This window comes from Trichechus manatus, unplaced genomic scaffold, assembly GCF_000243295.1.
Source record: "Trichechus manatus latirostris isolate Lorelei unplaced genomic scaffold, TriManLat1.0 scaffold00093, whole genome shotgun sequence".
NCBI lineage: Eukaryota > Metazoa > Chordata > Mammalia > Sirenia > Trichechidae > Trichechus > Trichechus manatus.
In genome coordinates, this window is record NW_004444029.1 from 335,164 (window position 1) to 347,841 (window position 12,678).

General features: G+C 50.5%; 1 protein-coding gene across 1 annotated transcript; it reads left to right on the top strand.

Annotated features, from left to right (window-relative positions):
* The first annotated feature begins 62 nt into the window (after positions 1 to 62).
* Positions 63 to 12,385, top strand: ZNF746 (zinc finger protein 746). Its single transcript, XM_023736857.1, has 7 exons — positions 63 to 278; positions 2,755 to 3,054; positions 3,144 to 3,270; positions 4,240 to 4,353; positions 8,012 to 8,203; positions 8,604 to 8,729; positions 9,678 to 12,385. Exons 1-7 carry the CDS (start codon positions 153 to 155, stop codon positions 10,760 to 10,762), a joined length of 2,070 nt encoding a protein of 689 aa, XP_023592625.1. The 5' UTR covers positions 63 to 152; the 3' UTR covers positions 10,763 to 12,385.
* The last annotated feature ends 293 nt before the right edge of the window (positions 12,386 to 12,678 follow it).

Below are 12,678 nucleotides of genomic sequence, written 5' to 3' on the forward strand. Positions count from 1 at the left end.
GGCCGCCCCCCGCCGAGCGCCCGCGGCCCGCAGAGCTTCCTGCCCCCGCCCTATCCGCAGCCTCCACCCATCTCGGTTTCTGCCGCCCGCCCTTCCCGGGGCTTTCCTGCCCCTCGGCGGCCGGTTCCACCTTGGAGGTGTCTTCCATCCGCATGCACGGAGCCCCCGCTGTATGCCCAGCGCGGTGCTGCCGCGGAAGACAATTGCTGCCGTTTGTAGAGCCAGGCGCTGCACCCAGCCCTGTTAGGGTTAGTCTGTCCGCACGGCAAACCTGTGGGGTAGGTACTGTTATCATCATCAAACAAAAGAAAAACCCGAGGCCTAGAGAAGTTCAATAACTTGCCCTGGACCACACAGCTAGAAAGTGTGTGCTCAGGGACCCATGTGTGGTGCGGGACACAGACACGTACACTGGTAATAATAGTGCAGAACAGAAAGAGGTAAGTGCCTGCACAGGGCCAGAGGAAGGAGTGGAAGGGCAGCCTCTGTCTGCCCCAGCCTTTCCCGGCGGCGTTCTGTGCCCTGTGCTGAGCTGGGCTTCCAGGGAAGGCTAGGGTTTCAGCGGGTTAAGTACCCAGGTTTGCAGGTGGGACGGCTTCGGCGAAGGCACGCAGCTCGGAGAGGGCAGAGTGTGCCCAGGGACAGGAAGGAGCCTTTCATGCCTGGAAGAGATGGTTGGGTAGGGAAGTCGTCGTCGATGAAGCTGCAGAGAGAGAGTTGGAAGGGGTTTGGTTGCCTGGGAGAAGAATGTGGGCTTTATCATGTGGATGAGGGGCCATTGGAGGCTTTGGAGTTCCCTTCCCATAGCACGTCTCAAGCAGAAGCTCCCGCTTCTCCGGCAGCCGTCTGTGAGGGCATCCTAATATTCCGCCCGCCGTGTAGTAAATGGAGCTGGCACCGCCTCACACCCAATGGCCGGAAGCCATACCTGCTGCCTCCTGCCCCATTAAAATAGGCAGAAAATGGTTGTGCCCCGATGTGCGTATAGTATTTCTTAATAAGAGTTTTTAGATGCCTTTTTCATACAAAACAAAAATTGTGATACATAGTTGATGCAGTTCGAGGATGAGTAGGATTTCTGTGGGTGAGGAGCTGGGTGATGAAGTTAAAGAGACTTTTCGGGGGACTGGCCAGAGAGGAGGAGTGGGGGAAGGGAAGGAAAGGTGGTTGTTGATGCAGGGTGGCCTTTCAAGGGCCAGAGCTGAGCCAGCCAGCTCAAGGGGCCCAGCCCCATGGTAGATGAAGCCTTTGGGCCGCACCACCCACATGCAGTTTCCCTCACGGCAGCCCTCTGCCTATCCAGAGCCTCCCCATCCTTTGAGATCCATCTGAAGCCCTGCCTTCTTCATGTCAGAAGTCGTCTGGTCCAGCCTACCTCCAGCATTGCCCTTGTCACTTTGTTCTGCCTCTGTCCAGCTCATTTTGTTACCATTTTTAGAGATATCCATCAGTGACTTTCTCTAAATGATTCACACTAGTTGCTGGTAGTCACTTTGCTATTTTGTAAATAGTCACCAACCATTTATTTAGTCATAATTTCCAGAATTTTGTGTTGTGTTCAACTGCTAACCAAAAGGTCAGCAGTTTGAATCCACCAGCCACTCCTTGGAAACCCTATGGGGCAGTTCTGCTCTGTTCTCTAGGGTCGCTATGAGTTGGAATCGGTTTGGCAGCAACGGATCTAGATCCTTAATCCTTGACAGAAGGAGGCATAAATATCAGGGTCTCCTCTCTGACCCACAGGTCCAACCTTCAAATGTGGGGGGGTCAGGTTATCAGCTCCCCCACGCAAAGCAAAGCATGCCCTTCCTTTGGATGCCTGAAGCTGGTCATCTGAGTCGCTGTGACCATCCCCAGCAGCAGGACGGCCCGGCCCAGGGGAGTGCCATATCTGATGACTTGTGCATGTGTAAAAGCCCAGCTTCATAGCTTGTTTCTAGTCTTCCTGACCAGACTCTAGGGTGTGTCAGAGACCCTGGTGCAGCTGCAAAAAATGCATGAGACCGTAATTTTTACTTTGGGAAGGGTGGGAGTAGTCAGAGGGAAAGTCAGAAGTTCAGGGGTTTCCTGTCCTATCAGAAAGCATTTAACTCTAGGCTGGTGAGATTTGCAGTAATGATGATTTTTAGCTTGCAGGAGGAGGCAGTTAGGGAGGAGACAAGATGAGATTCTTCTGGAAGGAGGGGAGTTGGCCATTTGATTTTTATGTTTATAAAAAGGAGACATGAGATGCTTAAAAAAAAAAAACGAGCCGCACTCCTCGATTGTGCTGTTCCCATGAACCAGCCGTGTTTTGCCATGTCGTCATCCGTGGACGGCTCCTGTGTGATTACGGTGGAGGTGCTGGCTGGGCTGTAGTAAATCGGTTTACCATTTCTCCACCAACATGCTCCAGCTGGCCTAAGCCATAGTTTATTATCAAAATTGTACTAAGTGCCTGCCCTGTGCCAGCATGGTGTTAGGCAGAGATGCAGTACAACCTTCAAAGGTCTCACGGTTTAGAGAACAATGAAGGAACTGACTCTAGGGTGGTAAGTGCCATGATACGCGTGTGCGGCTGAGCCTAGAACAACGCCACTCACCCACTCTTGGGTGGTAGCTAAGATGCCCAAAGGAGGTGATTGCTTGGTGGAGATCTGGCATGTGGTACAGGAATCCCTACTCCATCTCACCTCCCCCGTGCCTAGGGGAGTAGGAGTTAAGGAGCATGGTAGAGGGAATGAATGATGCTGATCTTCTCTTTATTTCTGAAAGATCTCCCCGTGGACAATGGCAGCCACAATCCAGGCCATGGAGAGGAAGATTGAATCGCAGGCTGCTCGCTTGCTTTCCCTTGAAGGCCGGACTGGGATGGCCGAGAAGAAGCTGGCCGACTGTGAGAAGACGGCCGTGGAGTTCGGGAACCAGCTGGAGGGCAAGTGGGCCATGCTGGGGACGCTGCTGCAGGAGTACGGGCTGCTGCAGAGGCGGCTGGAGAACATGGAGAACCTGCTTCGCAACAGGAACTTCTGGATCCTGCGGCTGCCCCCGGGGAGCAAGGGCGAGGTGCCCAAGGTCAGCTCGTGGGCATCCTGGGGTGGGGGAGCCATAGCGGCCGAGCCCGTAAGTGTGTGTGTGAGCGCGTGTGGCACTTGTGGTTCCAGGTGCCCGTGACTTTCGATGATGTGGCCGTGTATTTCTCTGAGCAGGAGTGGGGACAGCTGGACGAGTGGCAGAAAGAACTCTACAAGCATGTGATGAGGGGCAACTACGAGACGCTGGTCTCCCTGGGTAAGGCCTGATGCTCATTTCTCTGCTGAGTATGATTTTGGGGCATCCTCGACTCTCCTTGCCAGTTTCTCATCTTAGGGATCAGTAAATCACTGGGAACTTTGGCCATGCAAGCAGCTATCTCTGTCTCCTGTGAGGAGCCCAGATGGTTGAGTCAGAGGCTCCCTTCCACCATGGTTGAAGCTCATGGAGTTCCAGGCCCAGGGCATGAAAGTTTCTGTTCTCGTTGCTGAGAGTTGGAGTGGAAAGGGCTCCTACTGCTCTCATATTCAGTATCTCATTGACTCCACTTTCTCTTTTAGCCTTCTCTGAGCGGTTATACATGCAGTGTGTGGCTTTACATGACTCTCCTCAAGGGCCAGTGGGGAGTAGAGCAGACCACGCTTCTTGCTGCTGCACACATTTTCTTCATGCCCAAGGCTTTGCTTCCACCCACACCTTGGGGCTACTGCTGCTCTCCTCACTTGATACTGCCCAGTAAGAGCCTGCACTCTGTTTGTTCCTGGGCTTATTTCTTATGGTTTCTACATGTGACCCCAGGTCTGAAGACGACAATGCATGCTTAGTAAGAAGGGGGCCAGTGCAGACACAAGGACATATTTTAATTTGCAGAAATATATTGTTTCTTAATGTGGAGGCTCTACCAGGGTTTCTCAGCCTCAGCTGTTAGCATTTTGGACTAGATAGTTCTTTGTTATTGGGGTTGTCCTGTGCATTGTAGGATGTTCAGCAACAGCATCCCTGGCCTCTACCCACTGGCCACACCCCAGTTGTGACAACCAAAAATGTCTCCAGACTTTGCCAAATGTCCTCTGAGGGCAAAATCACCTCAGGCTGAGAACCACTGCTCTATACCAATCAAGAAATTTTGCTTCTAGGTCATTCTTGGTTTCTGGCCAACTTCCCAGGCTGCCTGTCCCCAGCTCTGAATTGAATATGGCAGAAGTTAACCTTTCTGTCTTCCCTCAGACTATGCTATATCCAAGCCCGAGGTCCTCTCCCAAATTGAACAAGGGAAAGAACCATGTAACTGGCGTCGCACTGGCCCCAAGATTCCAGATGTTCCTGTGGATCCTAGTCCAGGTGAGGGGCTGGGAGAAGGGCAGGGAGATACCAGGTAATCAGATGGAAACAGAAAAGTCAAGGGCCAGGGAGTGTGATCCTTCCAGAGAGAGCCAAGAAGAATATCAAACTGGAATGTTTTGAAACTGAAGGTTTTTTACAGTTCAGTTAGAACCGGTAACTAACTATTCAGCTAACACTCTGGAAACTAATATTTTTCAGGATGGAAGCAGACAGAAAATATGGTCTTCTAGGAAGGAGACAGAGCCAGTGGCCCAGAATGCAGGGAAAAGGAAGGACAGGGGAGGTGGGAGTATATGAAGACAAAAATTTGATTCATTCATAGCTTTACAGAGAGTCATCCAGGAAGCAAATTTCATGTAAATCCGTTAGAGTTAAAGAACATAAATCATTTGTTGCCACGTGTTTGAACCATTTTTTTTTCTTCCTAAAATATATCCTTTAGTAGTTCTTTTTTGGGTCTGTTGGTAATGAATTCTGAGTTAGTGTGTTTGTATATGAGTTCATATTTGTCTGGAAATCTCTCTATTCTATCCCTATCTTGAAAGACATAATTCTAGGTTGATTGCTATCTTCTCTGAGCACTTTGAAGATCATTTGACCTTTTTTTCTGGTCTCTGTTGTTGCTGTTGAGAGGCTGTCTGCCAGTGTAATCATTGTCCCTTTGTGGTTAATCTGCCTTTTCTCTCTGGCTTCTTTTAGATCTCTGTCTTTGGTATCTGCAGTTTTACTACTGTATGTCTGGTGTGGATTTCTTTATCCTGGTTTAATCATTGATATTTTTCATCCATTTGGGAAAATTCACAATGCCATCGCTTTGAATAAGCTTTGCTACCATTCTGTATTCTCTTCTGGAACTTTCTCATTTTAGCCTTCATATCTCTGAGCCTCTGTTTCTGTTTTCCACCTCTGTCTCTATTCTGAGTTCTGAATAATGTCTTCTGATCTGTCTTCTAGTTAGCTCACCATTCTGTATTCAGTTGTGCCGTTCTGCATTTTAACCCACAGATTTGATTTTTATTGCAGTAATTTCATCTTTCAATTCTAAAGTTATATTTGACTCTTTTTCAAAATCTGATCAGCCGGTTTTCCTAGTCCCTTGTTTGTTTTTCATACTTTCACTCTTCCTCTTCATTTCTCTAAATCTGTTAAAATTTGTATCCTATATGTGAGATTTCCAATATCCAAAGTCCTTATGGGCCAGATTCTACAGTTTCTGATTTTTACTGACTTTGTTTGAGATGGTCAGTTTCTTGGTTTGGTGACTGATTTGTGAGCTCATTAGTTATTTGAAAGCTGTGTTTAAACCAGTCTTCCTGGGAATATAAATTTCTGCCTCTGCTGGCCATCAGGTGCCAGTGCAGACCTGGGACCACTTCAAGCTAGAGTCTTGGCCCAGAGATTTCTGGCCACACTGGTGGTGTGAGTGCCTGCTGGGGTTTGTCAGCTCCCAGGGGAGAGTCTTCTTCCCCTTCAGCCTAGAGCCAAGGCCAGGCCAGGCAAGTTTCCTGCAGGGCAGGTTTTCACTTTTGTTTTTGTCTTATTTAATCCACTGGGAATGTTGCCCTTTGGGGCCCTGGATTTAGATGTATGGTGGTGGAGGGTCTTCAGTCCACCCTCCCGCCCTGCTTGAGCCCCAGGCTTTTCACAGTCCTCTACCCTAAATGTGCATGTTCCGTTGAAACCTGGGCCCTAGGAGGTCAGGAGACACCAAAGGCACATTTACCGTAGTAGTACTGGGCTTTCTTACAGTCTCCCTCTGTTTGTTTTTCTTACTTTATTTCCAGGTCATCCATGTTTTTTAAAAAATATGTTTTTGTACTTTACCCAGCATTTTTATATGTTTACTACTCTGGGAGGAGTTTCTCTGCATATCTAGCCAGCTGTATGCTTGAAATAGAAGTGCTGAATGCTGCCTCTGCATCCGTTGAGGTGATTATATCCTTGTCCCCATTAATTCATAAAAAGAATTTCTTCCTTAAATACTCTGTTAAATTTGTGAATTGTATTACTGTGTTAACTTATCCTTGAGTTCTTGGGACAAACCCAATCTGTTTGTAATGTATTGCCTTTTTTTCTTTTTTAAAAATACATTGCTGGGTTTGATTGATATTTCATTTAGAATCTTTGCATATGTGTTTATCAATGAGATTATTATATAATTTTTTTTATATACTGTCCTCTAGGTTTTGCTCTCAAAATTGTACTGACCTCATAAGATGAGTTGACAAGTATTTTCTCTCAGCATTTTGAAGACATCTCGTTATATCCTGGTAGCATAATTGCTGATGGAAATCTGCTTTCAGTCTGCATCTCAGTGTTTTTTCTTTAGTACCTCTTAAGATTTTGACTTTACTCTTATTCCATTTCACACAAATGTTGTCTAGGTTTATATATTTTTGTTTCCTGCTTCAAACTATGGACTTATAATTTCTTCAGTGTTGGAAAAATCTCAGCCATTGCTTCGTATTGCTATTTACTCATTTCTCTATTCTTTCCTTCAGAAATTTCTACCAGCTTATATTGGAACTCCTCATTCTGTCCCCCTTGTCTCTTAACTTCTCTTTCGTGTTTTTCATTTCTTTATGTCTCATTACTGTACTCTGGATTTTCTCCCTGGACCCAGCTTCCAAGTCATTGATTTTCTCTTCAGCTATGTTCAATCTGTTATACCATCCATTGAAATTTTCATTTTAGTGACTGCTTTTGTCCTTTCTAGAATGTCTATTAAGTTCTTTCAAAGTTGCTTTTTTTAAAATAACTCTTGCTGTAGAGACCCTGTTGCTCCCATTTCTTTGGCTGTTTTATGCATACTTACTTTACGTATCATTCAGCTTAGCCTTCTTTCTGCAGTTCTTGGGAGTGCCTTCTCCCATGTTTTATTTGCTGACTCCTAGGGCCCTTTGGCTGCTCTTCCGGTTTGTAATTCCAGTTTTTTAGTGGGAGTCCCTGAGGACCTGTGCCGTGAGGTGTCACTACAGGGCAGTTTTGTATTTGCCTGTTTTGGAACCCCATCAGTTTCCATGGTTCTCAGCCTATTTGTATGTGAATTTCTCAGCCTAGGGTTTCTGTCCCATGTGGATAGTGTGAATTCAGTGTGGACATGGGCCTTGGATTTCCTGTGGGTGACTTTCCCACCTGTGGCCCTAGAGAATTGGATACTTCTGCTCTTTGCCTCATGGATGCTAAAACCCCAGCCTTAAGGCCTGTAACTGACTCCAAAGACCCTGTGGGCCACTTGGCCTCTGCTGTAACCTTGGTTTGACTTTGTATCTTCTTTTTGATTCTTATATCTGGAATATTTCTTTTGAGCTCACTTAAATATGTGGGGGGGGGGCGGGCTTTGGGGGACTTTGGGTTAAATTTTGTCTGGATTCCTGTGTTTAGAGTGGGAGAGAGGACTTCCTGCTGTTAGCCGTCTTCCCCACCAAGCAGACATTGGCCTGAGGACTTGTTCCCTATTCCTCCCCTTCACCCTGCCTATGTTCCCAGGATCATGTGTCATCAGGATTTGCCCAGAAGGCCTGGGAGCCCATTTACTATTGCCTTCTCTTTCCAGTAGGCCCTTTGCTCCTTGACCCCTGTAAGGCCCCTGTGTCCATTTCCTGGCTTTGTGGGTCCCCTGTTGCTGTTGGCTCATGCGCTCTCCCTTTCCTAGGCTCTGGGCCCCCCGTTCCTGCTCCTGACCTCTTGATGCAGATCAAGCAGGAGGGCGAGCTCCAGCTCCAGGAGCAGCAGGCCCTGGGGGTGGAGGCCTGGGCAGCTGGGCAGCCGGACATCGGGGAGGAGCCCTGGGGCCTGAGCCAGCTGGACTCAGGAGCAGGAGACCTCTCTACGGACACTACCCCTGGTGAGTGGCCAGGACGGGGAGCACTGGGGGGACTGGGGCAGGCAGAGGGGAAAGGACTCTGGGAGCGCTGAGGGGTGTCATGGGCTCTCCAAGCATCTGGCTCACGTGAGGCCCACCTGGTTCGGCGATGCTGTGATCCTGGCTGTGGTCCACATCCTTGCCTCGCCCTCTTCTTCCTCCTCTCCCAACACCGGGTGTTTCAGTTACTAGCCGCCTCGTCTGATTGTGATAGGCGAGCTTCCGCGTGCTTCAGAGAAGGGGGTGAGAGAAGGTGGGTTCAGGAGAGACCGGGCCGTCGTGGTTGTTTGCAGGGTGTCTCAGCTCACCCCTCATCCTTCTGCAGTTTCTCTCTGTCCCCCTCCTTTCCCTGAACCCACAAGCTCTGGTCCTTTCCCTCCAGGCGTCCATTCCAGCTTTTCCACCACTATCCCGCCCAGCTCCTGGCAGGCAGACCTCCCCCCGCACCATCCTTCCTCGGCCTGCTCAGATGGAACTCTGAAGCTCAACACTGCGGCGTCCACGGAAGGTAGGCGGGGGCTGGGGGAGGAGGGTGGGCTGCCCATGTGCCTATGCGGGACGCCTTGCCCCAGACATCCCAGACACACTCGTTTTTTTTGGAGAGCTGTCCAGACCTGTCAGCCAACAGGCATTTAGGTTTCCATAGTCTTGTGATTCTGTACACTCTGTCCTTTATCGCCTTTCACATGGTGTTAACTGGTCTACCCTGATAAGCTGACTCCTTGAGAGGATACACCTCCTTCCCAGACTCCAGTAGCCATGGGCTCCTCTCTAGCACGCAAAACAAAACAGAACAAAAACCGTTTCTTAGGTACTTGTTACTACTAAAGGCAGGTGTCTAAAGGCCAGAATTGGGAAGAACAGCCATAAATGTATGTACAAATTTCCTGTTTCCTTCTGTTTTGAAAGCCAGTGATCTGTTACTTTAAGTAATGATCCCTGCCATATTTAGCACCAAAATGTATTTAAAAAAAAGAGCCTAGATCTCTGATACAAAACTTCAAGGCGTGAAATTCAAATGCATTTCTGAAAAATCAAGTACCCCTTTACCTGTTGAGTAGTATTTTTACCATTAGCTAGCTGGTACATTTGTTGGGCACTTGCTGTATGCTCAGCAGTGTGCTAAGCACTTCTGGACGCGTTACACCGCAGAGGAGGTGGTGTGGGGCAGAGCCAGGTAGGACCTCAGATCCCCCTGAATCCCAGCACCTTCGCCCCTTGGGTACGTGCCACCAGTTGTCAGAATTGTTTCTTAAATTCATGATGAGCCTTAACAGCCAACGGTTCATGGGACCCAAAAAGCGATTTGATCATTGCTTGTCCTTGGTGGAGGCCAAGTACAGGTGTCCTCACGGTTCCTGGGTGGTGGCCTCGGGTGGCAGTCCTGAGAGTGGTGGCTGGGGGACCAAGTAGGGAGGGGACAGATGACACCTGGTTTTTCTGTCTTTCTCAGCAGATGTAAAAATCGTGATAAAAACAGAGGTCCAGGAGGAGGAGGTGGTGGCCACACCAGTGCACCCCACTGACCTGGAAGCCCACGGAAGCCTGTTTGGACCAGGCCAGGCCACGAGGTTCTTCCCCAGCCCTGTCCAGGAGGGGGCCTGGGAGAGCCAGGGCAGCTCATTTCCCAGCCAGGACCCTGTGCTGGGGCTGAGGGAGCCGGACCGGCCGGAGCGGGAAGTCCGTGAGCTCAGCCCCGCTGTGGCCCAGGAGGAAGCCCCTGTCGGGGACTGGCTCCTCAGTGGGGTGCGGTGGGGCTGGAACTTCAGGTGCAAACCTTCTGTGGGCCTGAACCCAAGGGCTGGGCCTGAGGGGCTCCCTTACCCCTCACCAGACAGTGGGGAGGCTGTCCTGGACCCTGGCCAGGCCCCAAGACCCTTCGGTGAGCCCTGTAAGTACCCGGGCTGGACAAAGGGCTTCAGCCACAAGCCCGGGCTGAAGAAGCACCCCGCAGCGCCTCCCGGAGGCCGGCCCTTCACGTGTGCCACGTGTGGGAAGAGCTTCCAGCTGCAGGTCAGCCTGGCCGCCCACCAGCGCAGCTGCGGGCTGCCCAACGGGTCGGGCGCGGGCACGGGTACCGCTGGCTCCACGGGCGCGGCGGGCAGCGGCTCGCGCGGGGATGGGAGCGCGCTGCGCTGTGGCGAGTGCGGGCGCTGCTTCACGCGGCCGGCGCACCTCATCCGACACCGCATGCTGCACACGGGCGAGCGGCCCTTCCCCTGCACCGAGTGCGAGAAGCGCTTCACGGAGCGCTCCAAGCTCATCGACCACTACCGGACGCACACGGGCGTGCGGCCCTTCGCCTGCACCGTCTGCGGGAAGAGCTTCATCCGCAAGGACCACCTGCGCAAGCACCAGCGCAACCACACGGCGGGCGCGAAGGCGCCGGCCCGAGGTCAGCCGCTCCCGCCCCTTCCACCCGCGCCGCCGGACCCCTTCAAGAGCCCTGGCTCCAAAGGGCCGGGGACCACCACAGACCTGGTGACAGACTGGACTTGTGGTCTCAGCGTCCTGGGGCCTGCCGACGGCAGTAACCTGTGAAGCCCCACCGAGGCAGCCGGCCACTGGGGCTCCCGCAGGCGCACGAGATGGAAGGAGTATCTCCAGGCATCAGGGGGAGACCCGCCGCGTAGAGGCGGAGATGGGAGACTGGGAGAACCAAGTTCAGGCGTTGCTGAGCGCTGATCAGTGAGAAGGAAATCAACAATACAGCTTTCAGCTATAAACAAAGCAGAGTTCTCTGATTGTGAAACTGAGCACCATAGAATCTTAAGTAATTTAATTACGAGACTTTTTTAATCCTTGAGGATAACGCGGGAAAACCGTAGTAGCACCAGTTTAAATTTTGCAGCATCCTTTGGGTTTTTGAAGCATGTGTTGGTGTCCGCTGGGTCCTCACCGAGTCTGACAGTCGAGGGTTGCTAGCAGGTGACTCCTCGGAATGGGGTATCACACCATGCCAGGGGTGGGCTGGTCCAGGCCTGGGGCTCGGAGCCCCTGTGAGGGCAGCCGGGTGCCAGGGAGCCCCAGCCTCGTCTCAGTTGGGAGAAAGACTTCCCCAAAGTAGCCTGCTGTTTCTCAGCTTCCCTCTCCATCTGAAAAGGCCTGTCCTGTGTGTGTTTTCCTTGTTACAGCTGTCTGCACCGCCTACCAGGAGGGGGCGTGGCCACGCCGCGCTTACGTAACTCCTGGGCCTCCTGGGGAGAGCGGTCTGAAACGTGGTATTAGATCTGGACAGGGGGAGAACTGAGGCTGGGGGCTTGGGCCCAACACATCCCGTCCCTGGCAGAGCCGGATGAGGCAGGGCCTGCTGCCTGCAGGAGGCCGCCCTCCACTCCAGCAGAAGGCTCTTCTTCTTTGCCTCTTTGTGTAGGTTTTTTTTTTTTTTCCAAAATGCTTTCACATTGCATTTCATGTGGTCATTACCGTGACTTTGTGCAGCAGGCAGGGTAGGTGTGATTTCTTTTTAGAGCTGAAGAAATAAATTGCTCAAAGAGGACACATCGCAGCTCCTCACTGGGTACGTTGTGGTGTGCCACGAGGCGTGAAGAGCCACAGGGTGGACACAGCCCATTGTGCTGGGACATCAGCTTGGGGGAGACAGGTTTTAACGCTGGCCTTATTAAGAGCCGTCCCACACTTGGCGTGGGTGAGATCATCAGGCCTACAGGCACTGCTTCCCTGAACACCTGCCCTTGGTGTGTGTGTGAGCTTGCTCTCTGGTCAGGGGCACTTGGGAGGCAAAGCCTGAGAAGCTGGGGAAGGATAAGTGGCTTGCTTGTTCTTCGTGTCTAACATTTTCATGGTGGAAATAGAAACGGACCCAGATTTCTTGATTCTCCCACAGTGCTGTCTTGACCACGTGAATATCCGTTGTTTTGTTGAAGCAGCCACTGGTCCTCTTACCCAAAATGGGTACCTTGTTTCCCCTGCAGGAAGGAGAGACCAGGAATTTCCTTCATTCAGCAACCTCATGCATACTTTTATTAGGCAATAGACTAGTTAAGAAAATTGTTTCTATGTACTGTATATTTTGTACCTGTTTACACTTCTAATACTGATATAACTGATATTTTGAAAAACAAATGAACAGAAAACATCCTGTTAAAATAAAATCTAACCAGCACCAAGGTGGTTTGGTTGATTCTATACTTAGAGCCATTGCTTTGGCACTGATGCGTCTAACTCCACCCGAGGGAGCTGTCTGGTCAGGTTCCTTGGCGCTGTTCTTCTACACTTGGCCACCTTGGACCCAGACAAGTGACTGTTCCTGAAAACTCCTAACGGAAGAATCCTAGAGAAGTTTGATTTGGTGAGGATAAACTGACCTTTAGAGGGAAATCATCAGGTCACTTGGTTTCAGAATATAAACATGATTTTTTGTAGTTTTATATGATTTGATATGGTGGCCACAAAGATAGGGAAGTCTGGGAGGAAAATTGCAAAATGTCAAAGAA

Coding starts and splice junctions, on each gene's coding strand:
- ZNF746 (XM_023736857.1), top strand. CDS start 153: ATGCACGGAGCCCCCGCTGTATGCCCAGCGCGGTGCTGCCGCGGAAGA. Junction 3,055..3,143: donor GCAAGGGCGAGGTGCCCAAG/GTCAGCTCGTGG, acceptor TTGTGGTTCCAG/GTGCCCGTGACTTTCGATGA. Junction 8,204..8,603: donor CTCTACGGACACTACCCCTG/GTGAGTGGCCAG, acceptor CTTTCCCTCCAG/GCGTCCATTCCAGCTTTTCC.